General features: G+C 43.0%; 1 protein-coding gene across 2 annotated transcripts; it reads left to right on the top strand.

The window, feature by feature from the left end:
* The first annotated feature begins 5,328 nt into the window (after nt 1-5,328).
* PCBP2 (poly(rC) binding protein 2) lies at nt 5,329-25,060 on the top strand. Of its 2 annotated transcripts, XM_081249403.1 has the most exons (15): nt 5,329-5,645; nt 7,976-8,118; nt 8,680-8,703; nt 8,792-8,824; nt 9,714-9,830; nt 12,290-12,421; nt 13,427-13,555; nt 14,600-14,674; nt 16,515-16,607; nt 17,684-17,725; nt 18,975-19,047; nt 19,563-19,601; nt 20,536-20,591; nt 21,494-21,663; nt 24,275-25,060. In XM_081249403.1, the coding sequence occupies exons 2-15, from the start codon at nt 8,050-8,052 to the stop codon at nt 24,624-24,626; spliced, it is 1,404 nt and encodes a 467-aa protein (XP_081105529.1). In that variant the 5' UTR covers nt 5,329-5,645; nt 7,976-8,049; the 3' UTR covers nt 24,627-25,060. The 2 variants fall into 2 exon arrangements, with proteins under 2 accessions (XP_081105529.1, XP_081105528.1); XM_081249402.1 differs by lacking the exons at nt 5,329-5,645; nt 7,976-8,118; nt 8,680-8,703; nt 16,515-16,607; nt 17,684-17,725 and having other exon boundaries at nt 8,728-8,824.
* Nucleotides 25,061-26,066: the final 1,006 nt, after the last annotated feature.

Genomic DNA, 26,066 nt, shown 5'->3' with positions numbered 1-26,066 from the left:
CAATGGAACTAGATTAATTCCCTGGAAAAGTATTATTGAGGAAATACTGTGTTGCGGGTGTTGAGGTACAAAGATGAATAAGACAGTCCCTGCTCTTCATGGCCTGCAAGAGCTAAGGGAGCAGATAGATATGTGAATAGGTTATTATAATACAGTAAAAGGGACCACAACAGAGACAGGGATCAAGCAGTGGGAGAGCAAAGGAAGGAGTGACAGTGCCAGTGGGAAATGAGTGAGGTCCTGGCTGGGCCTCAGGATGTGTAGGAGGTTCCTAGTTGGTAAATAACATAAGCTAACACCAAGCATATATCATGTGCCAGGCACTAAGTGCTGTACATTTATAACTTGTGTTAATCTTCCCAGCAACTCTGTGAGGTAGGTACTCTGCTTCCATTTTGTGGAAGAAGAAAACTTCAGTCAGGATTCGAACTCAGGCAGTGTGGTTCCTGTGTCTATGCTTTTAACCCAGTAGATTTCAGGCAGAAGAAGCAGTTTTGCAGGGGCACAGAGTTGTAAAAAGGTGTGGGATCAAATTTCAGGAATTCCTGAGCCTGAGATACCATACAGGAGCCTGAAAGCAGGAAATGAGGCTCTAGATGGGTCTAGAGGAAGGAGTGGACTTGAGAGATTTTACTGAGGTGGAAACCACAGGGCTTAGGGACTGAGTGTGGGGCTTGAACAGGGAAGGAGTGTTTTTAGTTGGCTGGATTGCATCTACCACTTGTCCCTGGGGTGAGTTATATGAAATAAATGCTTAAAATAAATATATTAGAGCTAGCTTCTAATTTTATTAGGAAATCCAAGACCAAGGCCTGTTTTCCAGTGTCCTGGATTTGGGGGCCATTCTAATGTTTTTTTCCCAATCATACTCCGTTTTCATTTACTCATCAGCTCTTCCTTTTCGAGGAGGAGAGGGAGATGTGGGCACAGGGGGATTGTGAGGTGAAAGAGAAATAGATGTTGACAAGCAAACCACAAATTAAGGAGAGAGAATGAGGAGGGGCTCAAGGGGGAAAACACAAAGAGAAACAAAGAAATTAGGGAGAAAATTCACTGACCTCCTTCCCCAGTTTTAACCATGGACAGCCCATTTTCCCTTCCTGGCTTTTCTAAGTCACATGCACAGCACCTTGCTGTTTTGCTATTGTTGTTTCTCAAAAGTCTATTAACTTTTTGAAAGCTAAAAGTAATACATGTACTTGGGGGAAAATTGTAACATTTTTAATAGGATGTTCAGGTGAAAAGTAACGTTCTCTTCTCATCGCAGATTTCCAGCTTCCTCCCCAAAGGCAACCACGACTACCAAATTCTTTTGTAAACTTCCAGAGCTATTCTGAACATAGTTAAATATCCCTTCCCTTTCTATTTCTACCTTACATTGTTCCTATTGTCCCTACCCCAACTTTATGTCAAATGGGAGCGTAGTACAGGCCCTCTTTTGGACCTAACATTTTCCCGTTTAATTATCTATTTTGGAGTTGATTCCATATCAGTATGTGTATGTGTGTGTGTGTATGTGTATAACATTGTTTTAACAGCATTTCATTCAACCAATCTTTTATTGCTGGAATTTTAGAATGTTTTCAACTTTGCTATACACTTAACTGCTGTGGGGAGCGTTTTGGGACATACATCTTTGCCAGAGGTTGAAAAATTGGATGCTTACAGCTATATCTGGCCATGGACTTGTTTTTTTTTTTTTTTTTTTGAGGGACCACTCTCTGTGTTAATTATCAGACATTTTCAATAAAGTTTCAGATTTCAAGCTGGAAACTCTAGCAATAGTGGGCCCACATTTCTGAAGACAAATTCTGGCCCCTGAGCAGTGGTCATTCCTTATAGGTGGACCCTGTACTCTCCAGTCTTCTTATCATCCTTTCAGCTTCCTGTTGCCTTTCTTTTTCTTTTTTTTTTTTTTGCAGTACAAGAGCCTCTCACTGTTGTGGCCTCTCCGGTTACTACGGAGCACAGGCTCCGAACGCGCAGGCCCAGCGGCCCTGGCTCATGGGCCCAGCCGCTCCGCGGCATGTGGGATCTTCCTGGACCGGGGCACGAACCCATGTCCCCTGCATCAGCAGGAGGACTCTCAACCACTGCACCACCAAGGAAGCCCCCTTGTTGCCTTTCTTTGGGCCAGTTACATTACTTACCTGGCTCCCGAGAGCACTAGGTTGGTGCGCCCTGTTTTTTGCATCAGTATAAGACTCTAAAGATGGTGGTTCTCACGTTTTTATCTTATGCCCAATGTCCATGAGAGGATCTGGGATTCTGCCATTCTTTTCTTACTAGGAACTAAGTATAGTAAGATTTCCACACAATTAATTGAAAATGGGAAAGGATAGGAAACCCATTAGGTCTATTAATAAAATCCAAATTGACACTGTAGCTTTGGGGACTGTTAAGTCATGGGATGAGTCTTCAGTTTGCTGTCTTTTTGGAATCATTTCCCTGTATCAGATTGTTTTGTAGCTGTAGGCAAGTTCACTCACTTGACTAATTTGGTTCCACTTCTGAGAAGAATTTATTGATTCATAAAATTATCAAGTGTTGCTGTTGGATGCATCTTTTTCAAAGCTGGCTGCAACTGTTGGCCAGTCCCAACAGAAGCCATGTTATTGTTGGTAGAGTTATGTTGTGTTATTTTATCAACTTTTAATTTGATCTTTGTTTTGCCCCCATTATTAGAGATGATTTCACAGATAGCCACTCACTTTCACCCCAGCTCTTAGAGCCCCTGGGGTGTAAATGACCTAACTGCAAAATCTTGAGGTTAATCTGACCTTCAGCCCAGGCCTCACAGTAAGCCTGCTGCTTGGTTTGCTTTTTCCTGGGTGTCCTAACATTTTCCTACCTCCTTTCCTCTCTGTCAGTATTTGCTCTGCCCCTTGCCTTTGCCAAATAACAGACTTCTTTTTATTTCTATCTCACATTGTTCCTAATGCCCACCCATCATTTGGAGGGTGGGAGGAAAGGCATTGGAGACCCCAAGCCTTATTTTCCACTTCAGAAAGCTATCTCTTTTCAGATAACTCCACTGAATTGGGGTTGCCCAATAATACTTGACTAATATTAAAGCCAGAACTGACACCTGAAGAACTCAAACAAGGGTAAATAATAACCCTGTAGTAGCTGTGTCTTTCAATATCCTTCTTTCTATTTTGTTTTATTCCCTTCCAGGGCTCTTCTCTTTTTTTTTTTTTTGCGGTACGTGGGCCTCTCCCTGTTGTGGCCTCTCCTGTTGTGGAGCACAGGCTCCGGACGCGCAGGCTCAACAGCCATGGCTCACGGGCCCAGCCGCTCTGCGGCATGTGGGATCTTCCCTAACCAGGGCACGAACCCGCGTCCCCTGCATCGGCAGGCGGACTCTCAACCACTGCGCCACCAGGGAAGCCCTCTTCTCTATTTTTTAAACAAAAGTTTGAATGCGGAAATTTACAGATACATACAGGAGTAGAGAAAGCAGTTTTTTTTTTTTTTTTTTTTTTTTTTAGTTTCTGCTTTATAACAAAGTGAATCAGTCATACATATACATCTGTTCCCACATCCCTACCCTCTTGCGTCTCCCTCCCTCCCACCCTCCCTATCCCATCCCTCCAGGCGGTCACAAAGCACCGAGCTAATCTCCCTGTGCTATGCGGCTGCTTCCCACTATCTATCTACCTTACGTGAGAAAGCAGTTTCATGAACTCCTATTTCCCATAATCTAGCTTCAATAATTATCAACACTTTGCCAATCTTGTTCCATTCCACATCATATTTTTTCCAATTTTTATTATGAAAATTATTATTATTTGGGGGGGCACACCACGGGGCTTACAGGATCTTAGTTCCCCTACCAGGGATTGAACCCAGGCCACGGCAGTGAAAGTGCACAGACCTAACCACTGGACTGCCAGGGAATTCTCTGAAAATTATTTTTTTAAAGTTTGAAGAACAGTACAATGATCACCCATAAACCTACCACCTACACTCAACAACTGTTAACATTTTACCAAGTTTGCTTCATTTATATACCTATGTGAACCATTTGAAAGTCTGTTTCGTGAATCATGACCCTTTACCCTTAAATATTTCATCATGTACCCCTTAAAACAGCATTTCTCCTGCATAACCACAATTCCATTATCACACTTAAGAAAACTAACAACACCACCTAATATTTGCTAATATTCAGTTCATGTTTGAATTTCCTCAGTTGTCTCCAAAATGTCTTATATAGCTGTTTTTCTTAAAAAAAAAAACAGGATCCAAACAAGATCCACACATTACATTTGATTATCATTCTTTTAAATTTCTCCTCTTTTCCCTCCCCTTCCTTTTCCTCCTCTCTTTCTTTTCGAAGAGAACAGCCTAGTTGTCTTGTAGAATGTCCTAGATTCTGGATTTGCTGATTATCTCCTTGATGTGTTTAACTTTTTCCTTTATCCCTTGTAAATTTCCTGTAAATTGCAAATCGGGTCTGAAGGCTTGATTATATTAAGATTAAACACTTGACAAGAATACTTAATAGATGATGCTATGTACTTATTGCATCTCACCAAGGTCTATGTCAAAGTTGTACTATTAGTGATGCAAAGTTTGATCACTTGGGTAAGGTGGTGACTATATGATCTTTCGATTTAAAATTTTCGGGTTTCTTTCTCTTTTTTTTTTTCAAATAGTCCATGTGATATCTGGCACCAGGATAACATCCTGTTCCCTAACAAACTTTCCCTTAGAGTTTTGATGATTGATGGCACTTGCTTGAATCAATTATTTCATTTTGGGTTGGAGAATGAATGGTGATTTTCTAACTTTTCTATTTCTCTACATTGATTATATGGAACTCTTGAAAAAAGTTGTCCCTTATTGACTAGGGATGAACTACAGTTCTTACTAAAAGAAAGGGTAAATGCTTAAATATTTCCTTTTAATTACCAATTTTCAGAGTAAGTTGGTGTAAAAGTGACCTCCAATGTGGCAAATTAGCTTTTTTTCTCTTTCTGAGTATCACTATAGACTACTGGGTTTTCCCGGCTCTTGTCAGTCTCTCCTCACACATCTCATTTTCCCCTGTCTCCTTTATCCATGGCGACTGCCAGCTCTCTCCGCACTTACGCCTGGGCTTTCAAACCCGCCCGCTAGGGGACACTAGTTTCCTCCCTGCCCCCCCACGCTGCCGCTCTATCATGAACTTCGCCGTCTGCTACCAGTTGTCTCGCTGGTGCCAGCGCTGTCCACGGAGCCGCTCTAGGCTGTTGGGAGGCCGTCCGTATTGCGTGGGGAGAGTTTGGACGACGCAGTCGCCTCGCCGGCCCCCGGGGCGGTTAGCGCTTCCGGGGTCGGAGGGTGCGCGGGGTTGAAAGCGGGCCGCTCCGCCCCGTCCCCCTCCCAGACCAGCAGAGGCAGCAGCCGGAGCAGCCGCAGCCTGCGCCCTCTCCCGCCCGCCCGCCCTCCGCCCGCCCGCCCGCCCTCCGCCGCCCTCCACCCGCCCCGGGGTCTCTTTCCCCCTTCCTCCTCCTCCTCCTCCACCCCCCCCTTCCTCCTCCGCCCGCCCGCGGGGCCCCCCTCGCCTTCCCGCCCGCCCCTATTGTTCCGCCCCCGGCCTCCCGCCCTTCCCCTTCCCGCCCGCTCCCCTTTTCCCCTCAGTCGCCTCGCGCCTGCAGGTAAGCTTCAAGATTCTCCCTCCGCCCGCGGCTATAGCTCTATTTCTATTCTTGCCATCTTTCTTAGCGGGCTCCGGTCCTCGTCACGAGCCCCGACCTCGCGTAGTCCCGCGTGAGCGCCTACCTCCTCACTCTGCTTGGCCGGCCATTCACGCGAGGCCCTGGCTCCGGCGAGGCCTAGTAGGCCTCGCGAAAGGCCTTCCCCCTCCCCCTCCCCCCCCCGCTTTTTCCCGGTGGCGGCTGCGCAGGAGTCAAGGAGGGCGCGCGCGCGGTAGGGGGGGCGGCGGTGGATTTGTTCGTTGAGGCGGGTGAGGGGAGGCGATGGCCGGCTTGCTGGCCGGGCGGGTGAGCGCGGCTCCCCGCGGGGGTCAGGCGCTGGCGCAGCCACACGAGGAGGCGCTACTAGTCCGGCTCCTCCCCCTGGATCGCAGCGCCCCCCCCCGACCGAACCGTTTATTTTTTTTTCCCGTCTTTTCTAGTGGAGGGATAGGGGGGTGCATTTTTTGAGTGGAAAATGCTTGGATGACCAAGGGGAGGGGGGCTGTGGAGTTAAAGAAGGGGTAGACGGGCTCCCAGTTACCGAGTTATGCAGGACGTTCTCTCGGGTAACGAATTTTGAAATTACAAAATGTTTGCCGCTGTAGACCCAGACCGAGCTATTTATAGGAGAAGGGGTAATGGACTGCAGGATTAACAGCTGGATTCCTGGGATTGGGTACACTGACGTTGACCTAGTCAGGAGAGAAATATGACAGGGATTTCTTGGATGATTTGGAGTTGGAAATGCACCTTTGTTCCTTACCTCAAGAAATGGCTTCAAATAGGTTTTCAATTTTCTTGCCCTTTCGAACTTGCATTTATTGTGGTATTTGTAACGTGCTTCTTATTATGTGAGTGGGGATAAGGAATTAAACTGCCAAATTTTTGCCATGTCTTACTGAAAAAAGAAAGTTTTCCGCACAGATTTAACTCTGTCTCCCCGTTCCCCCTCCCCCCACCCCCAGCACTATTGTTTTTCCTTGAGTGAAAAGTGTTGAATTCTGGGATTTTGCCAGCAATTAATTATATTCTGGAAATGGGGGAATGAAGTGCTTTGGGGATGCCTCAGTCACTCACTTGAGGTAGCTGTAGGGCAGCTTGCCATATACAGAATGGTTTGGCAGCCACTTAAAAACTTTAAATACTTAGGATATGGGCTTTGTGTTAGAGCAAAGTTAAAACGGTGGCTGGTTTTGTGAAGGAGGAAGACTGGCTGTAGGAGAGAGATCACTGATGTTGTTTTGAAGGGATGGATACTAAAAATGTCACTGGAGAAATTTCACAACTTTGGGGAGAACCACTCTTAGGGCCTAAAGAGGTGTTGTAGGCTAAGGTATATCCAAAAACATTCTTTCTACACGTAATCAATTATTCTAAAGCAGAAATGTTAGGAACATTGCTTTAGAGGATACGTGGGGAAAGGGCCTCAGTAGGAAAGGCTTGTTACTGCTGTTGTTTAAAACAACTACACAATAAATTTTTAGCAGTACCAGTTTTAATTTCGATTGTTTCCTTTGGAAGAAAATTTAAGATTTATTAGATTTGAATGAAGACTTGAGTGGTAACAGGTTAACACAGAAGCAAGGAAAATTTTCAGATTTTGAGTGACTATCAAGTTAGGTTGGGAAAAGAGGACTCAGGCTGCACTTAATGTATTGAGTCATTTCCCAAAGGGGAATATGGAACCCAGCTTGCAATAGAAGGCATTTCAGATGCCTTTTTCAATGAGGTTTTTGATTTAAATCTTTTAAAAATTATTTGTTGGCATCTGTTGACATTCAAAATTTTAATGTGAGATGCTTCTCAATTTCTTTACCTAGAAATTGCTGCCAGTAAGAACGTTTACATGTGTCCTCTCAAGCTTTCAACCCAAGCTGCTTCCTAACAGGGAAGCAAAAGGTCGTTGCCCTCAGTGTAGTTGGTTAGTTTGAGGTTTGCCCTCATGATTTCCAGGTGTTTCTGTATTCTCTTGAAGCTTATTCTGCTGAAGGACAACTGGTGCACGTTCAGCAGTTCCCTTAGAACCATTGCCAATTGAAGGAATCTTTCACATCCTGAGAGTCAGCGGAAACCATACCGTTATTGAGAGCAGACTGGAAAGTTGCCTTCCATACTTTGTAACAGAACCTGAGCTGTTAATGCAGTTGTGCTGGATGTATATAAGCCTGCCAACTGATAGACTGTCATTTAAGGAAAAGAGTTCATTAGAAAACATTGATAATGGTTAAAGTAACATTGGGAAATGCTTCTCTTGTTTTCCTACTGTGATTTTTGTCATGTTTTCATTTCAGTTTTTGGCTTTCACCCCCACCAGTGACCAAAGACTTGACCACTCAACGTCCAGCTCCTCAGAACACTGCTCGACATGGACACCGGTGTGATTGAAGGTGGATTAAATGTCACTCTCACCATCCGGCTACTTATGCATGGAAAGGTATGCACCAGCTTGGGAAATTGGGTCATAGTAACTGCTAGGGGAGGGCCCAGGAAGAGAAGGCATGGATCTCGGAGCTCATCAGATTAGCACTGTGGGGTGTCTGGCTTTAGCACTCTTCTCTAGCGGAGTAGATGAGAGTGTAGTGGGAAAACGGACAGACTTTACTAGGAAGCGCCACTGAGCAGGAAAGGCTTAGCCAGAGGCTAGAGCCAAAGACTGTCTCATACCTGGATGATAAGATTTTTGTCCTGGATGTTGCCATAGCTTGTGATAGGTAGATTTCCCCTGCCCAAACAATTTTGGGGTAACTTTAAGGTGGGGTGATATATTTGGTATTTTAAAAAAGGATATTAAACAAAGATAGCATTTAATTACTCCATTATTTCTTCACAGTTCTTTGATAGCTTTGCTTATATTTTGAGCAAAGAAAATAAGCCTGTCCATTCCCTTTCCCAATAAATTTTAGTTTTTCCATTGCTTTGGACTGTTAAAAATTACTTCTTGTGATAAGAACGCTTCAAATTTCCTCATATTTGACACTAGTTTTCTCCATTGCAGGAAGTTGGCAGTATCATCGGGAAGGTAAGACATCACTTCAACTCTAATTACTATTTAGTCAGTCTGCATTTAAATAGCAGTTGGAAGTCACTCTTGACTTTTCTTCTTACAGAAAGGAGAATCAGTTAAGAAGATGCGTGAGGAGGTGAGTTATTGCGGTTGGGGGGTGTTAAAGCACTGTTAACTTGGGAAGTAAAAAACCTTTAAAACAAAAGCAAAAAAAAATTTAATGAGAGATTAGAAGGGGGAATTTTTTTTTTTTGGCCGTGCGGCATGTGGGATCCTAGTTCCCGGACCGGAGATCGAACCTGCGCCCGCTGCAGTGACAGCGCAGAGTCTTAACCACTGGACCGCCAGGGAAGTCCCAGAAGGGAGGAGATCTTTTTCTCTCTCTCTCTTTTTTTTTAGATTTATTTATTTTTGGCTGCGTTGGGTCTTCGTTGCGACGAGCGGGGGCCACTCTTTGTTGCGGTGCACGGGCCGCTTATTGCGGTGGCTTCTCTTGTTGCGGAGCACAGGCTCCAGGCAGGTGGGCCCCAGCAGCTGTGACACGCGGGCTCAGCAGTTCTGGCTCACGGGCTCCAGAGCCGCAGGCCCAGTAGTTGTGGCACACGGGCTCAGCTGCTCCACGGCATGTGGGATCCACCTGGACCAGGGCTCGAACCTGTGTCCCGTGCATTGGCAGGAGGATTCTTAACTACTGCGCCACCAGGGAAGCCCGAGGGGGAGATCTTAATAGGAGAAGCTGGTATTTTTCTGGCGCAGTTATTTGTAATGACAAATAGTATGCTGGGAAATGTAATTTTAGGAAGTCTCAGTTCATTCAAGACTTAAAGCAGCTTCTGTAGTTCATGTTTGAGGACAAATATGGAGCGATATTTGAAGTGATGTCGATACTGCCTTGTGTCAGGATCATGTATACAGGCAGCTTCTTGCCCATCTTATTTAGGAGGGATTATATATTTGTCTGTGTGTGTGTGTGTATGCTCAGATCTTTTTGTCTCTTTAACCTTTTGGCTCTGTTTCCTATCCAGAGTGGTGCACGTATCAACATCTCAGAAGGGAATTGTCCTGAGAGGATTATCACTTTGGCTGGACCCACTAATGCCATCTTCAAAGCCTTTGCTATGATCATTGACAAACTGGAAGAGGTTTGTTGTTCCCTGCCCCTCATTCTTTATTTTTAAGTGCTTCTAGATAGTTTAATGATTTCTAAGGGCTTTTAAAATTCAAGGACAGACTAGATCATAAAATTCTGTAAATGGGTTCTTTGCTCCCATTCATCATCCCCCAAATTGGACCATTTGTAATTAAAAAGAGATGTCACTTTAATCGGTAGAAAAATACAGTTGACCCTTGAACAACATGAGTTTGAAGTGTGCAGGTCAACTTGTTCTTGATTTTTTTTTTCAATAAATATGTACTACACAATATGTAATGTAGAATACACAATCAGAGGTTGGTTGAATCTGTGGATGCAGAACTGTGGCTAAGTTAAGTTATACATGGACTTCTGACTGGGGTGGGATGTCGGCACCCCCAACCCCCAACTGTAGTTTGAGTGCTCACTTTGGCAGCACATAAACTACAATTGGAATGATACAGAGAAGATTGGCGTGGCCTCTGTGTAAGGATGACATGCAAATTTGTGAAGCATTCCCTATTTTCCAGTTACAAAATAAGTAATGGGAGGTTAACTTTGTATGGTGGCAAACAGTGACTACACTTACTGTGGTGATCGTCTTGTAATGTATTTAAATGTCAAATCACTATGTTGTACATCTGAAACCTAAATAGTGTATATTGACTATACTTGAATAAAAAACCCCCAGAAAAACTCCCAAATAGTTTGACTGTTATCAGGGACTCTGTAAAAAATGTGTGAAAACCCAGCATCTTTTATTTCTTAACCAGCAGTTTTGAAGGTATGCCACCACTGTGTTGGTAATTATGTCCCCTAATTCATAGTTGAGTGGACTAAATTAACATGCTTTCGTTAGGAGCCCTTCTGAACACTAATATACTCCATAAGTACAGGTATCTCCCAACCCTGGATGCAGTTATATATTTTTTAAAAAATCAATCTGGTAACTGTGTCAGAGCTATACTTGGAGGGAGGGAATGCGTTTTATAAGTGATCAGAAGCAAAATATCAATACCAGAGATTTTTTTTTTTTTTTTTTTTTTTTTTTTTTTTCTTTTTGTGGTATGCGGGCCTCTCACTGTTGTGGCCTCTCCCGTTGCGGAGCACTGGCTCCGGACGCGCAGGCCCAGCGGCCACGGCTCACGGGCCCAGCCGCTCCGCGGCATATGGGATCCTCCCAGACCGGGGCACGAACCCGTATCCCCTGCATCGGCAGGCGGACTCTCAACCACTGCGCCACCAGGGAGGCCCAATACCAGAGATTTTTTAACTGAAGGAAGTGTTTTGTTTTGTTTTTTTAAATAACTGGTTTCAACCTTATAATGCTGAACAACCATTGCCCTAGGTCCAGTTCAACCTTATAATGCTGAACAACCATTGCCCTAGGTTCAGCTTCCTCCCACTTCTGCAGTAATAGTGCTAATCATGCAATTGACATTGCAGGCAGAGGAGAGCTTCGGGGCTGCTGCTTGATGCCTTAATGGTGCCTGAAATCTTATCCTTGCCAAGATCAGAAATGTTATCCTTTGATCTGCAAGACCCTGCAAATCCAGAGCTTGTAGCTTTAAAAAAATTCAGAAACTCTAAGGACTTCCCTGGTGGTCCAGTGGCTAAGACTCTGAGCTCCCAGCGCCTGGGGCCTGGGTTCAATCCCTGATCAGGGAACTAGATCCCACATGCTGCACCAAAGAGCCTGTGTGCCACAACTAAGACCCGGTGCAGCCAAATAAATATATATTTTTTTAATTCAGAGAATCTATTCATACTTTTAACAAATAAGAAACATGTTCTTGACTTTAGGGGCTTATGTTTGAGGAGTTGCCAGGTCTAGCTACTACATAGAGATTAGGCTAAAACCATTTAATCCTCAGAAGGCTAAACTTAACTAGTTTAAAGCCATGACTTTCAGATGCAGCATATTGTAACGGGAAAGACTATGGGCTTTGGAACCAATACAGTCCTTTAGTTTAAAACCTACAGCTTTTTAGATGTGATTGGGGTAGGTACTCAGCCTCAATTTCATTATCTGTACAATGGTAATATTACCAAGAAATTAAGACAAGGATAAATGGAAGTACAGTATTTAATCTTTATGTAGTTTTCTAAGAGAACAGAATTGGTTACTTGAATGTGGATTGCATTGTTTTATCTCTTAATATTTAATTTTGTCTTCAACATTGTTTTACTTTACTGAGAAAACTTTAATTTTCAAAGTAAGTTTTCTGTCTACCAAGAACACTTCCCCCGGTGTGAAGGAAAATATATTTAGGGCTAAACCTGAGGACGTTTGTAGGCCTTTTTATCTTTTCAGAAATAGGGTTTTGGGGGGAGGCAATATTTGAACCTTTGTTGATGCAGATTGTGACATAATATGTCCCTTGTAAGGTTCTTTCATAGCAGTTATGGGTTCCCAGGGATCTGTTTAAACTTTTATATTCTTCTGATGTTTTGACTAATCTCTTGTAGGACATCAGCAGCTCTATGACCAATAGCACAGCTGCCAGTAGACCCCCAGTCACCCTGAGGCTGGTGGTCCCTGCTAGTCAGTGTGGCTCTCTCATTGGGAAAGGTGGTTGCAAGATCAAGGAAATACGTGAGGTTGGTAACTTGTGCTCATTTTCTTTTTGAAATGTAAATTATTCTAAATCTGCATCTTCTGTTAGCCTTTACTATGTCTAGGAAAAGTTTGTGTTTATTGAGATGAAGATTTTTATTAAAGTAATAGTCCTAGAAGACTAATTTGATACATGTGTATATATATATATATATATATATATATTTATATTTCATATATTTTAACAACAATAAATCAGAAAAGTTAACCAGAATTTCCACCTATTGCATATGACCCATTGGCAACTTTTCCATGAGACTACATTATCTTTTTTTATGTTTAAAGAGCTTAAAATTTGATCGATAATAATATCAAATATTTTTCTTGGCCAGATCCCTGAAGAGCAAGGGGAAAACGAAGGTGTATTGGGATGTAGTTGTAACTCTCCCTTTTAAATTATGGAAGTTACATGAAATTATGGAAGCTTTTAATTATATCTGGGAGTTATTATTATTTTATGTGGAAGTTATTGAACTGGATGTTGGAATGAAATTTGAATGGCTCCTAAAGGAAAACTAATTGTAGTTTTTGGGAACCTTTTGTACATGCCATGTGAGCAGGGATTTTGATTTTGTTCATTGATGTATTCCAAGTACCTGGGGTGGTACCTGGCACATATAGCATGGGCTTGATATAAACATTTGTTAAATAAGAGAATGAAAGGTGGGTGATATTTGTGGGTATTTTGTTTGATGGCCTACAGAGCTATCATTAGCTGAGAGGAAACTGTCTAGAGGGACCTTTTTCTTGAGAGCAGGTTAAATTTAGGCTGTTATTCAGCCTTATTTTCAGCTTTCAGAGGCTAATTTGTAACTGTGATTAAACAGTCTTTTCTGGAATAAGGGAAGAGTGAGAAGGGAGGATAAAAAGGGTAAGATAGGAGATGGGATAAGTGTCTACTGAGTTTTAGACTCTTTAAGATTTCTGCTGGGAGATACTGAAGAGTATGAGCTGTTTTCTCTGATCTTTAAATTTTTTTACCCCCAAAGAGTACAGGGGCTCAGGTCCAGGTGGCAGGGGATATGCTCCCCAACTCAACTGAGCGGGCCATCACTATTGCTGGCATTCCGCAGTCCATCATTGAGTGTGTGAAACAGATCTGCGTGGTCATGTTGGAGGTAAGCCCTCAGGCTCATGCTGAGAATGGGGGGAGGGTGATTTAGGGAGACAGACTGGTCTATATTTAGTAAGACTAGAATTAGGTGAGGCTGTTAGAAGCCTCCAGTGGGGGTGGGGAAGAGGTTCCCTGAGTTCATATTTTCCTTCCCCCAGCTTTGACTTTTCTTATAGTCCAAGCAAAAATAGAAACTAAGCAGTGGTGATCATTTGGTTTACAGCGATTTTAGCAGAGTTGATAGGGGAAGATTCACTACTAGGAATGAGTGGACAAAAGATGTATCTGGTTTCCTGAGAAGCTAAGTTAAATTGCCTTTCAGATTACAATATTTTCGCTACATGCAACTTTGATATATTCTTTAAATTAATTTCTGTGTTATGAGGCAGGATTATATTCAGAATGGTATATATATATTAAAAAAAGTATCCATAATGGTGTTTCTGAATGACTTATGAGGTTCTAGTGGATGCTGTTCAATTAACAAGAATAGCAAAATTAAGGGGAATTAAACCTTTTTAGAATTGTCATAGGGAGTTGGTCCCATATTGGTGAGAAAGGAAAGTAGAATTTTCAAGTAGAGTTTAGGAAAATATTGATTGAGCCTTTGAACTATTTATGGACAGTTCTATATTATCCTAGGTGCAACATTTGGGAGCTTTATTTCCTATTTTGGCTTTATTTCCTATTCAGGCCAAAATGTAGGATCTTAATTACCAACTCAAGCGTACATATGTACATATACAGGTTTTTCATGTTAATTAGACTTATTTGAACACATGGAAATAATGCCTAAATTATTATAGGGGAATCTGCCTTGATGAGAATTAGTATGAGCTGTGTAGTCCACGGACCATCTTACTGCTTTAAAGGCAAATAACTGCAGATGATTTGAGATTAGATCTAGCCAGAGACAACGTTGGTAGGTGAGGGAATGGAAATAATACAGTTTTTAATTTAACTGACCTGTGTGAGCTTAAGCCACACAGCTGAAGCAGCTTTGAAACCTTATCTCTTTTTGTTTTTTTCCCCTCTGACTCTCTCCCAGTCCCCCCCGAAGGGCGTGACCATCCCGTACCGGCCCAAGCCGTCCAGTTCTCCAGTCATCTTTGCAGGTGGTCAGGTAAGAAATTTTTTATTGGTGGGTTAAGGTGAACAAGGATTATGTTTGAAATGTCAACTTTGCCGGCAGCACACCAGGCCACTCTGCATGCTTGCTGAAACCTGTAGTCTGGCCATAATTTGACCTGCTTTCAGTTTTATTTATTTTTTGTACTGGAGAAAGCTATGAATGCTATCTTATTTAATTTTTAGCAGGCAATGGGAGTTTTGTAGGCACTCGGAAGAGGTAATTTACTTAGTAATTTAAGGTGGGTTGGGTTAGAAGAAAGGATTAAATTGCCTTGGTGTCACTACTTCTTTCCCTACCCCACCCCATCCCATGTTTTTTCATGTGTGGGGTGTTCTTTAGAGGTCTGAATAAAGGTAGCAAAGAGTTGGACCTCTGAAAGAGATTCTTGGATGGTGGTCTCAAATTGGGGGTCCTGAAATTGAGTGTCCTACAAACTTCCCCTTCTCCCCACCTCACCTCCCCTACTCCTACCCCTTCACTCCCAAACTCCAGTGTGTTGTCCCCGGGCTCTTAACCTCATAAACACTGGTTTGAACCCACATGGCATAACAAATCAGCTGGGGTAAGGGTTCAGTGTCTAAGAATAGAAGGGGGAGAGCATGTTGGGCTGTGTGGGGCTGTGACCTTTGGTGTTAGAGTAAGAACACCAAAGCACCCCTTTGGCCTCTCCTCCTTCACCCACCTAAACTCTGGATCCTTGGCACGTGGTTTATACTGAATTTAGATTTCTAAGACAGAGGGCACTGATTAGCACCATGGTTTTATGCTTTTTGGTTAGTATTTGAGGAGTAGGTAGGTTAGTTTTTAAAATCTTGAGGTTCAGGCTGAAATAGTGACTTTCATTTTGGTAGCTGCCTAAACAAGTATAGTGCTCAAAGTGCCTTTTCCTACATGGGGCTGACCTGTTACACGCACAGATATTCAACTAGTTCCATCTTATATTTGAACTGGAGAAGCACTTAAAGTCCATCTCATTCATATTCTATTGAGTTGTCATAAAACTGAACAAGTTTTGGGGGACTTAGGTTGTCTTGTAGTTCTGGAAGCTTTCACAAGAAATTAATAATATCACAGTTTAGTACCTTGCTTTTAACACTAGCCTTGTACAAACTGGTTTGGTCAGAGGGCTCTCCATGAGTCTGGATAGTTAGGCAGGATAAACAGGCCCAGAGTCAGTGTAGCAGGGAGGTTTAGTTCTAGGAGTTTTCCCTTCTACCCTGGAACTACAAGTTCCTACTCTTCTGGATTCTTCCACTCCCACTTGGGATTATCTAGAGTCCATGCTGCACAGCAGCAGTCCTCTCCATTTACAAGTCTTCCTTCATTTTCCTTTCGTTCCCTCCCCTTCCTACCCACCCCTTCTTACCTCTTTGCTTTCCTTCCCTCCCTCCCCTTTATTCAATTGACCACCCTCTAAAAACTTGCAGCTTCTTCTTCCATGAGTGGCCCTGTCTTGGATTATTCCCATGGGCCTTTTTAAATGGACCAGTTCATGCAGTGTCCACAGATGGACCTGTGTCTTTTGTTCCTCTGTGACAAAGTGGGCTCTGTAGGGGTTCAGTTTAATCGCACACTGACCAGGAGCTGGCATCAGCTCTGTTGCCCCACCCCTTCATTCTGACTGAAAATAGCCCAATTGTGCAGTGTGAAATCTGCCACCATAGGTAACTTTTTTTTTAATTCACTGATTGCAGCTCGTTTCAAATTGTGTTGTGAGCTCCTTTTTAAAGGAAAAGAAAAAATTAAACAACTTTTTTTGTGTGAATTTCATGCTGGTGACAAGGTGCCGGATTGACAGCCCTGGAGACTGAAATCCTCTATTTATCCACAGGACAGGTACAGCACAGGCAGCGACAGTGCGAGCTTTCCCCACACCACCCCGTCCATGTGCCTCAACCCTGACCTGGAGGGACCACCTCTAGAGGTGAGAGGGGATGTTCAGTCTCCAAGGCTCACTCAATCCTTCCGCCTCAGCCGAGACTGCCAACACGCGGGGGGCCAGTGGCGCTGGTGATTTTTGTGCTGTGGACACCACCTGTCCACGGGGACCTGGACTGACCCCCCCACCTCATTTCACACAGGCTGCGTAGCCCACCAGATGGTAACACCAACTCTCTTTTTTTTTTTCCTTTTTTTTTCTTTTTTTGTTCAACCCCTTTTCCCTGTCTCACTCCTCCTACCCCATTTTCACCTTCCCACCCCAACCTGGGTGCACTTTTGGGGGTACTGGCCACTGTGATGTGAGAAGCCTCACATCCTGTGAACCAGCTGCTCCTTCCTTCCCCTCCCTCCCTGATTCTCCTTGTCCCCCACCCCATTGCCCTGAAGACCCAGCTCCCTTTTTGGGAGGTTATGGTGTGGGGGGAGGAGGGTGTAGTGGGAGCTGCAAGTGCCTTTTATGGAGGGGAGGTGGGAGAAGGCAGGACTTAGAACACAGTGGTTTTTTTGTGTGTGTGTGTTCCTATGGTCAGCTCCCTAGTGCTAGGGACCCAACTAGCTTCCAGTGCACTTAAGGTCTTTAGGCAGATGTAGAGAAAAATAAGATAGGAAAAGGGAAATGTTTCAAAACATGCCATGTAGGTTTGTGCAGATAAAAATCATGTCACCATGATGGGTAGAAGGGTTGGGGTGGCTGAGGAAAGACCATTTTCCTTCTAGGCTATCTTGTACACAGGGAGAAGGAAGGGGGCTCGGGCAGTCGAGGCATTGTTTAATCCCACTTCCCACGTTTTCATTAAGAAACAGATGTGTTATTTTGTCTTTGATTGCAGGGAACATGGCTCCCTTTATAGGCATCCTGGAATAAGCCATCATATTAGGGTTTAAAGAAGGCCAACAGGTCTGACTATTTGTGAGATACCATCTACTGCCTCAACCCCTGGCCTCCCTATTCTCTAGTTCAACTCTGGCTTCCTGGCTAGTTGAAATCTGTCTTTTTCCCCCCACTGGGTGGCTGTCCGTGACTGGTTTTTAATAGGAACTGTTTTCCTCCTTTTGTAGGCCTATACCATTCAAGGACAGTATGCCATTCCACAGCCAGATGTAAGTTTTGTTTTCACTTCTTGTTTTGAAAAGTTCCTTCTCCCATCCAAAATTGTCTCTTTTCTCCACGTAGGCAGAAGTGAGTTGGGTCTTAAACATTTGCAGTATTGTTTTCCTCACAAGGTGAACTCCATATTTTGGTCCTTAAATAATTAATCAGGACATAGTAGCACCTTGTTTTTGCCATTTAATCCCTGGAAATTATAATCTGGCAGATTATTAGATTCTACTTTCTCCCATGTTCCAGATTACTCTAAAAGAGAAATGTTCCACGGTATACTGTCATTTGTTATCCCAGGGCACAGTTTAAATTGACAGTGGGCTGTGCATCTCTGCATGGAGTCCTTTCCATGGCAGGGGATGGGGGTTGGGAGGTTGGCTTTGCCCTTGTGTATGCCTCAGTCTGAGGTGACAATTTAAAAAGCATCTGGAGGGGTGGGGAAAAGGGGCTTATTTACATATCTGGAGGGATAGGAAGCTGAATATTTGGGAATTCAACTCAATAAAACCTTCTTTGTCACTAAAAACTGCAACTTAAAAAGTGCTGGTATTTAGACTTTAAGGGCATTTCTTTCTGCACTTATTCTCTATCCTTACTAACTCTTTCAGGTGCTGAGCTTTAGATTTGGGAAGTTAAGATTGGCTCTTGGTTAGTGATAGCCCCCAGGAGGGGAAGTAGACTTGAAGAGGGATGGTTTTACAACAGCCAGGACAGTTTATATAGATGAAGGAAAGTAGCTGTAGAAATCATGGGGTGGGGGTGTGCAAAACCCAGTTTGGTTTCACCTTAATCTCTCTCCTCCTTGTAGTTTCCCTGCCCCCTCATCTCCTTCCCTCCTCCCAGTACTGACAGAACCCTGCATGGTGTGTTTTCCCTAGCACCACTGCACAGTTTGTTTTCCTAGCCTGTCTGTGCTTGTTCCTGGGGCAACTGTTGCAATGGCTGCAAACACCTTCATTAAATAGCCCACAGGGGGATGGTTGTCAGGCGGGTGCTGCTGCTTGTCTTTTCACACACCCCAAATGCGCTCATTCTCTTTGTACTGATACCCTTTCTATTTCTAACCCATACCTTCTTGTTGTGCCCATCCCCAGGATGGTGATACCAGCCCCATATCTTACCCTCTGTCATAGTTTGAGTAGTAGCCAACTTTGGGGATCAGGAGCTCTGCATTTTCAAATTTGAATGCGCTTGAACCCTGACTGTTTTGCTCTTCTAATGCCAGCCTCTTCTGTTTCCTTCCTGCAGTTGACCAAGCTGCACCAGTTGGCAATGCAACAGTCTCATTTTCCCATGACGCATGGCAACACCGGATTCAGTGGTATGGATACCTCAGTGTTTATTTCTGTAAGGTGTAGTACAAGACAGAGGCCAGCCCCAAGGTCTCAGTTTGACATCTGTTTAAAACAAACTTCATTACCCAGCATCCTGCTGGTTTAAACTTGCCTGTTTTCTATGGCTAAACCGAAGGAGGTAATGTGTTTGTTAACTTGGTTTTCATTTGGGGTGAGTTATTCTAAAAGAGAAAAAAGGCCCTGGAAGGTTTGGGGTGAGGTCTGGGGATGCTTGTCAGGCAAAGGGTAGGCTGATATTTCTTCTAACCCATCCTCACTGCTGCCCCTTTGATCTGATTGGCACCCCCTTTCTCTCCACCAGCTATTCATAGACCTGGGTAGAAACAATCCATTTGTGCCAAATTGTGTAGTGGTTTTTGTTTTTGTTTTTGTTTTGTTTTGTTTTTTTGGGCTTTTTTTTTAATATATATATATAAGGAATAACTTGTCCGATAGGGTTAGGATGAGACCACCAAACTCATTTTCACTTGTATCTTAACAGGCATTGAATCCAGCTCTCCAGAGGTGAAAGGCTATTGGGGTAATGATTAAAAAAAAAATCTGTAGTATTCTACTGTTATATTAATAAACTGGTGGGAGTCTTGTTTCACTGCCCATGACATACCAGCAGAACATGCACATGGCAGAAAGGAGCTGAGAGAGCAAAGCGGGGGTGGGCCTGGTACCCCTGAGGGTCCCTTGATGGATCTGGCCTACCCCCTTCTAAAAATGCTGAGTTTTAGCAGCCACAGCTGAGAGCAAGACTGGACTTGTGAGTTAGCCAGCTGGTCTGGTCTAGTCCAGGTGTCAGATGGGTATGGGTTGTTTGCTGATAGGAGTTTTTTTTCTTTTTCTTTGGAAAACAAAACCCAGAACAAATTGAGCAAAAGACAGGGAATAAATCTGGAGAAATGAACTTCCCACACCTTACTGCCATCTCATTCTCACTGACGTTCAAGTGTAGGTTAGGGGTAAGGGTGTGTTAGGAGGGTGTTAATCTGATATAGGTATATTTAAAGCAACTCTGCATGTGTGCCAAAAGTCCATGGTACCCAATAACAGGCATGATATAGGCGCTGGTGATAGCATCAGGTGAGATAAAATTGGAACACAACAGCAGGAAATCCAACCAGAAAAGGGGAGAAGTGCAGAAGTACTTGTTTAGATTTTGGTCCTGAGAATTGAGGATACCACATTCCCTTGCCCCTTGCTTCCATCCCCTTACACCCTAATAGGCTGGGCTTTGCAGGAAATGGCATGAAATCAGCCTCTTCTGTGTGTACAGAGGAACCTTTCCAGCATTATTTCTACACCCCTCTCCCCCTCTTTCCTCCTTGGAGGCTTCCAAGTTAGTGATGAATCCCAACAGCCAATGCTGGGTTTCCAGTTCGTTTTCCTTCTGTTAGGTTAATGTACAAATCAGTGGGAGTTTGTATGCTGTGCATTGAACTTCTTTGCTCTCTTCTGTCTTTTAGCAGGTTTGGATGCATCTGCTCAGACTACTTCTCATGAACTCACCATTCCAAACGATGTAGGTATATGGTTGGGTTGCATGGGATGAAAATAAGAGAATTGGTTTTAAAGAATAGAGGTCTTTTCAACGGCATTGTGCCACTCTTAAGAAAATGGGGTTGTAGACACCAAATTAAATTCTTAAAACTATATAAAATCTCAAGTAAAAATTGAGGAAATTGATGAGCCAGAAAGAACCTTTTTGTCTCAAATAGAAATTCCCATTTGCCTTTGTTTCTTGTAGAACCTGAAGCCTTATCCCTAACGCAGTGGTCCTTAGATGTTCTGTCTGTACTATCCAACATGGTAGTCACTAACCACGTGTAGCTGTTGAGAATAATAAAACAATAAATTCAGTTTCTCAGTCTTACTGGCCACACTTCATGTGTTTAGTTAGCACGTTGTTAGTGTCTACAGTATTGGACAGTGCAAATGTTAACCAATTTTTTACTTTTTCCCAAGGCAAAAGCGTTAGAAATTAGCCAGAAGTCTTGTCACTATAGTGAAGTAGGAATCATGGCAGAATGAGTTAAGGTATCTTTTTTGCCAAAAACAGAATATACTTTTATTTTTATCCCTATCTCTGGTAAACTAGGTTTATCATCATGTTTGCTCTGCTTTATTTTGTCTTTGGAGTTAGTACTCTGAGGAAATGAGCTAATGCTCCTAGGAGTCATTCAGCTTAGAGTTGGCTCTGACCTGTAGTGATCAGACAGAAGAATAGGGCAAGAGTTGAGATATAATCTATAACTCAGTTTTTAAAATCAGGAGTATATGAGTAGAATGTGTAGGATGCAGATAGTAGTTTCCGTTGTCATGTTTGTGGACCCAAGCTATAGAAGCCTGAGGAGTGGGGTGGAATTCTTGGACTTAACCATGCAACTCTTAATTTGGTATGCCTTGTTGTTTTTCTCCCTTAAGTTGATTGGCTGCATAATCGGGCGTCAAGGCGCCAAAATCAATGAGATCCGTCAGATGTCTGGGGCGCAGATCAAAATTGCGAACCCAGTGGAAGGATCTACTGATAGGCAGGTTACCATCACTGGATCTGCTGCCAGCATTAGCCTGGCTCAATATCTAATCAATGTCAGGTAAGGGTTCCCTATCTTTTGTGTTATTCATGCCAGCACAAGTAATGTGTGTGTTGGGGGAAGTTACACTGTAAAGTGTGGGATTCTTTGGGGGATGGAAATGGGAAGGGTAGAGATGGCAAAAGAAAAAGGTAAAAGTCTAGCTCTACTTTTCACCCATCCTTAGTGTAGCAGAAAAAGAAACCAGTTTGTAATAAGTTTGCATGGGGTTGGGAGATAGGGAATAGATTGTTTGCATTTGACTTCTTGATGATTTTGGGAGTGGAAGGTATGGAGCATGTCTTCACCAGTAGGACTGCTCTGGCTGGAGCACCAACTTAAAACCAGATGCGGGTCTTGCTGTAGATGTCATATAGACTAATAGTTCACTGATGGGGTTTAGGCTCCAAAGCACCCTTAACTGAAATAAGGATAATGAAGTTATGTGACAGCAAGACAGTTTCTTGGAGGCAGGCAGTCATTACCATTTATTCTGAAAACATCCATTTTTCTCAAGTTGCCAGTGTGTTCCGTTGTTCAGAGCTTGTGGAAAAGGAGAGGTACAGGTATTGGATGTTTCAGAAATGCTTAGTATTTTCCTTTCCCCCACAATCTCATCTCATCTCTTAATGACTTTCTGAGATTTTACTTTTTTTATCCAAACGTAGCTAATGTTAAGACACACAGTTGTAGCAGGGCTATTCACAGTCCAGTGGGCATCCTACAAGGCATTTGTATTGCTTGCTTTCTCAGCACATGGGCTTAAGTCATGTTCTTAATCGCTTCCTAACATCTTAAACCAGTGTTAGCAGCTCATTCCCCAAGGGACTTAGCTACCCCTTTTATACAGACTTTTACCTAGTTGTTATTTACCTCTGTCACAGTTCTTTGGTCTCTGTTGTGCATAAAAATTTTATGGGTTCCCGAATCTAGTGCAAGGGAAAGGAATTCGTAAGTATGGGATCTATTTTTTGCCATGCTTATGCAGATCATGTATTTATTCCATGGTCTTTTATCCCCTGGTTAAGAATTTATCAGTTCCCCAGTAGTGGTTCTGACTTTTGCCTATGTCTTTTCATGCCTTGAGGTATTTTCTAGTCTTTATGTAGAAAAGACTTTTCTGTGTCTAGATCTGCTTTCTTCAGCTACCAAGATGTCAAATTCTTACTGTTCAGACTGAAATGGTAGTTACTAGTTTTGCATGGAGGCTGTTTGCAAAGGTTTGTTTCCTTGTTTCTAATGGGGGTGGTGGGTTGTTAAGAGGCAAGAATCATGTTCTTGGAAGCTGGAAACTAAGCGATTTTTCTTCTGCTTGGGTAGACCTGCCCTGAATGTTGTCAGATAGTGCTTCCACGTAACCTGCTTGCCTGACCCCTGTACTAGGTCAGTGGCTAAGTTGTAAGGAAGCAGAACTTGGTTCACCTTTGTTTCCTGATTTTAGTCACTCTTTTCAAGATCATCCTTTTTAATGAAACTGTCCAAGCTATGGATTTGGGTCAAAACTTTTTAAAGCTTCATTTAACACCAAGCAAGGACTATGTGTGCACAAGATAACTCTTCACTTTCTCATATTGGCCCAGTTTGAATGCAGAAAGCAAACTGGTTGTATTATGAATACTAGGCAAGAAAGAGTTCTCTGTTTTCAGTAATGGACCCTGAGCATTTCTACTGATTTTGGCACCTTTTTTATGGATTGCAACTGTCCTTGGATTTAGGAAAACAGAATGGAGTCTTGAGAGGAGCCTCCCTGCCTTTGAAGAGTTAATCTTGAGCCGTAGGATGTCCAACAGACTTCAGCAAATGCCTGCAGTTCTGCCATAGACACATGCAGGCATTTGGGAGCTACAGGTCATCACTGTGATTTAGAGCTTATTTTAGGAGTAGCAGTGGTAGCTTTACTTTATTATACTGAACTTTTCAGCAGTGCTTGAAGTTTGTCTCTTCCAGTTTTCTGAGGTCTATATGAGAAGTACGGTCAGTTTAAAAACAAAGAGTCTTTTTCTCTCCCACCCCATCACCAGAAATGAGGCTTTATTTTATTTTATATATGCTTCTGTTCTCAGCATTTTTCATTGAAAATGCTACAATCTTTGAAGTTTGAAATGAGTGACCTACTTAGGCTCTTGTCCCTTTCCATCCTGGTATATTTGGTTAGTTTGCTGTGGCGGTAGAAGCAAACTTTAATATCAGTTACAGAAAAAACAATTAAAAATTCTGTGCATTAGTATCCGAAAGCTGCTCAAGTGATTGGTGAGTGAAACATTTGTTCTTGTTCGGAGGTGCATGGGTACTCTTTCATTTTCTGCTTGAAATCATTCCTCTCTGCGTTCTGGGTTGGATCAGTGTGTCAGGTAGTATGGAAGTGTGTGATTTTTCTCAGTCTGTCAGCTTTTTCTTCACCATAGCAGTTTTAAATAGCATTGTGGAATGGAATTTGGCAAAGTATACATTTTTAGAGGGTGGGACACAGAATAAAAGACAGCTTGTCGCAAGTTGATATTAAGTCTTCCTAATTGGCAACCAGAGGCACTTACTGATAACTGAAGCGGATTTTGTCCTGTACTTTTCCCTTTTGTGGTCTTCCCTTCCACCCACCCTTTTTTTTTTTGTTCCTTTTTTTCCTCTGTTACAGTTTAGAAAACGCTAAACCCTCCTCCCAGGCAGCCTCCGTCACGATCCCTGATCACCTCAGCATCAACCTCTCTCAACCCTCCACCCCTTCTTCTTCTTCTTCCTCCTCCACCACCACCCCCTCGCTCGCCACAGCGGGGACCTCCGACGCACCCTCCAGCCTCCCCAACCCTCTTCCGACCGCCCCTTGTGTCTCCAGTCTGCTTGGCATGAAACCCATCCCTCTCCTGGCTCTAAATGTTGTGTCTGCTGCTAAGGGTGCCGGGGCTTCAGCTACCACCACCACCACCTCTGCCGTGCCATGTGTAACTAACAAACTGAAAAGCGAGAAACAGAGATTCTCTCCCTACTGATTGCATATATCTTGGGGCACCCCCTCAAGTATTTGTTTTTGTTTTTGTTTTTGTTTTCCCTTTGTTAACATTGGTGAGAACCAAACTATTGTGAGCTTGTGACCGTTTCCTTTTTACTGTTTTGGGGGATAACAGGGTGGGGGCAGGGGCAATGGTAAACTGTTTAGGTTTAGGCCGTTTCTGCTTGAGTGCCTGTTTCAGAGTCTGACTTGTTGAATTCTTTATCTAGAGCCACAGTTCTTGCTCTTCTTTCTCTTTCTGTTACTTTTTTGTAGCTCTATTCTGCCTTGCAATATAACAATGTTTTAGGCTCTGTGTTAATGAATAAAAGCTTCTCCATTAACCTTTTTTTTTTTTTTTCATGGTTATCAGCCAGCCTTCTTGGCCAGATTTGTGTTTCTAGCTGTAATAAAGTTGCCACAGTAAGAACCTTAGTTGACTGTGCTGTGAAGGAAAGAAGTTATTTCTTTACCCAGAATGGGGAGGCAAGTTGGGAAAAGTCTAATAAAGTTTGCCGGCTTCTGTCTGCATTCCTCTGAACTAGTATATTACCCCTCTCCCTCTGACGTTGGATAAATCTTGAACAACCAATGGGGTGACATTGCCTCAAATTTGGCAGGATTCTGTCCAGTTATCCTAAGTCAACCCTGATTAACTCAACCAGGTCCCTTTACCCTTCTATTCCCCGCCTACCTTTATCTCCCCACCAACCCCGTCATAATTAGAGGATTAAAGACTAAAGACGTAGATTTGGAAGGGACCTTTAAGATCAACTGTAACTCACTGATTCACTTTATCAGATTAAAGAAATAGATGCTCTGGGAGAATTTAAATTTGCAGATCACATGAGTGAGTAGTCAGGACTAGCAATTTATGCTTTACATTTACTCAGTCTTCTAAGATTGTGCTTGATCTCCCTGAAGCCTCATTCTTTTTCGTATCCCAAGATCTCTCTCCATAAAAGAGTAGAAATGCCGTAGGTAAAACGGTGGAAGGGCTCTGATAGTTTCCACTCAGCCTGAATGCGTATTGCCAGGGTAATGAAAGTATGATGCTCTTACCAGGACTTAGAAAGCCAGTGTGGAGATTTCTTTCCTGGTGACCTTTTCCCGTGTCCCCTTTGGCTTACATTGCTTAAAAAACAAAACAACAACAAAAAACCTAATTATATTGCAGTATATTAACTTCTGGTCTCGTGGTCCCTCAATCTCATATTGGGGCTGTGAATTAGTGTTACATGGCCCAAGTCTGCATGAAGGACTAGGGGGGCAAATTTCATTGTCCAGATAGGGTTTTTCTTGTTGGTTGCTAGATGCTCCTTTATCATGTGGTCCAGCTTTCCTTAGTAAGCTCTTTTTATATCTTGCTGATACCATCTCCCCCAGAAACCTGGTTTTTATTTTATCTAGTTCTTGATTTTAGAAGGCCCTCTTTACCTAA

Source organism: Mesoplodon bidens, assembly GCF_964165515.1.
Source record: "Mesoplodon bidens genome assembly, chromosome: 11".
Taxonomy (NCBI): Eukaryota; Metazoa; Chordata; class Mammalia; order Artiodactyla; family Ziphiidae; genus Mesoplodon; species Mesoplodon bidens.
Note: the sequence above shows the minus strand (reverse complement) of the source record. Positions and strands in the feature narration are given on the sequence as shown.

Excerpts from the sequence above, each read along its gene's own strand:
- PCBP2 (XM_081249403.1), top strand. The coding sequence starts at position 8,050 with ATGGACACCGGTGTGATTGAAGGTGGATTAAATGTCACTCTCACCATC. Across the intron at positions 14,675-16,514 it reads TCATCTTTGCAGGTGGTCAG|GACAGGTACAGCACAGGCAG; the intron begins GTAAGAAATTTT and ends ATTTATCCACAG. Across the intron at positions 19,048-19,562 it reads TGGCAACACCGGATTCAGTG|GCATTGAATCCAGCTCTCCA; the intron begins GTATGGATACCT and ends GTATCTTAACAG.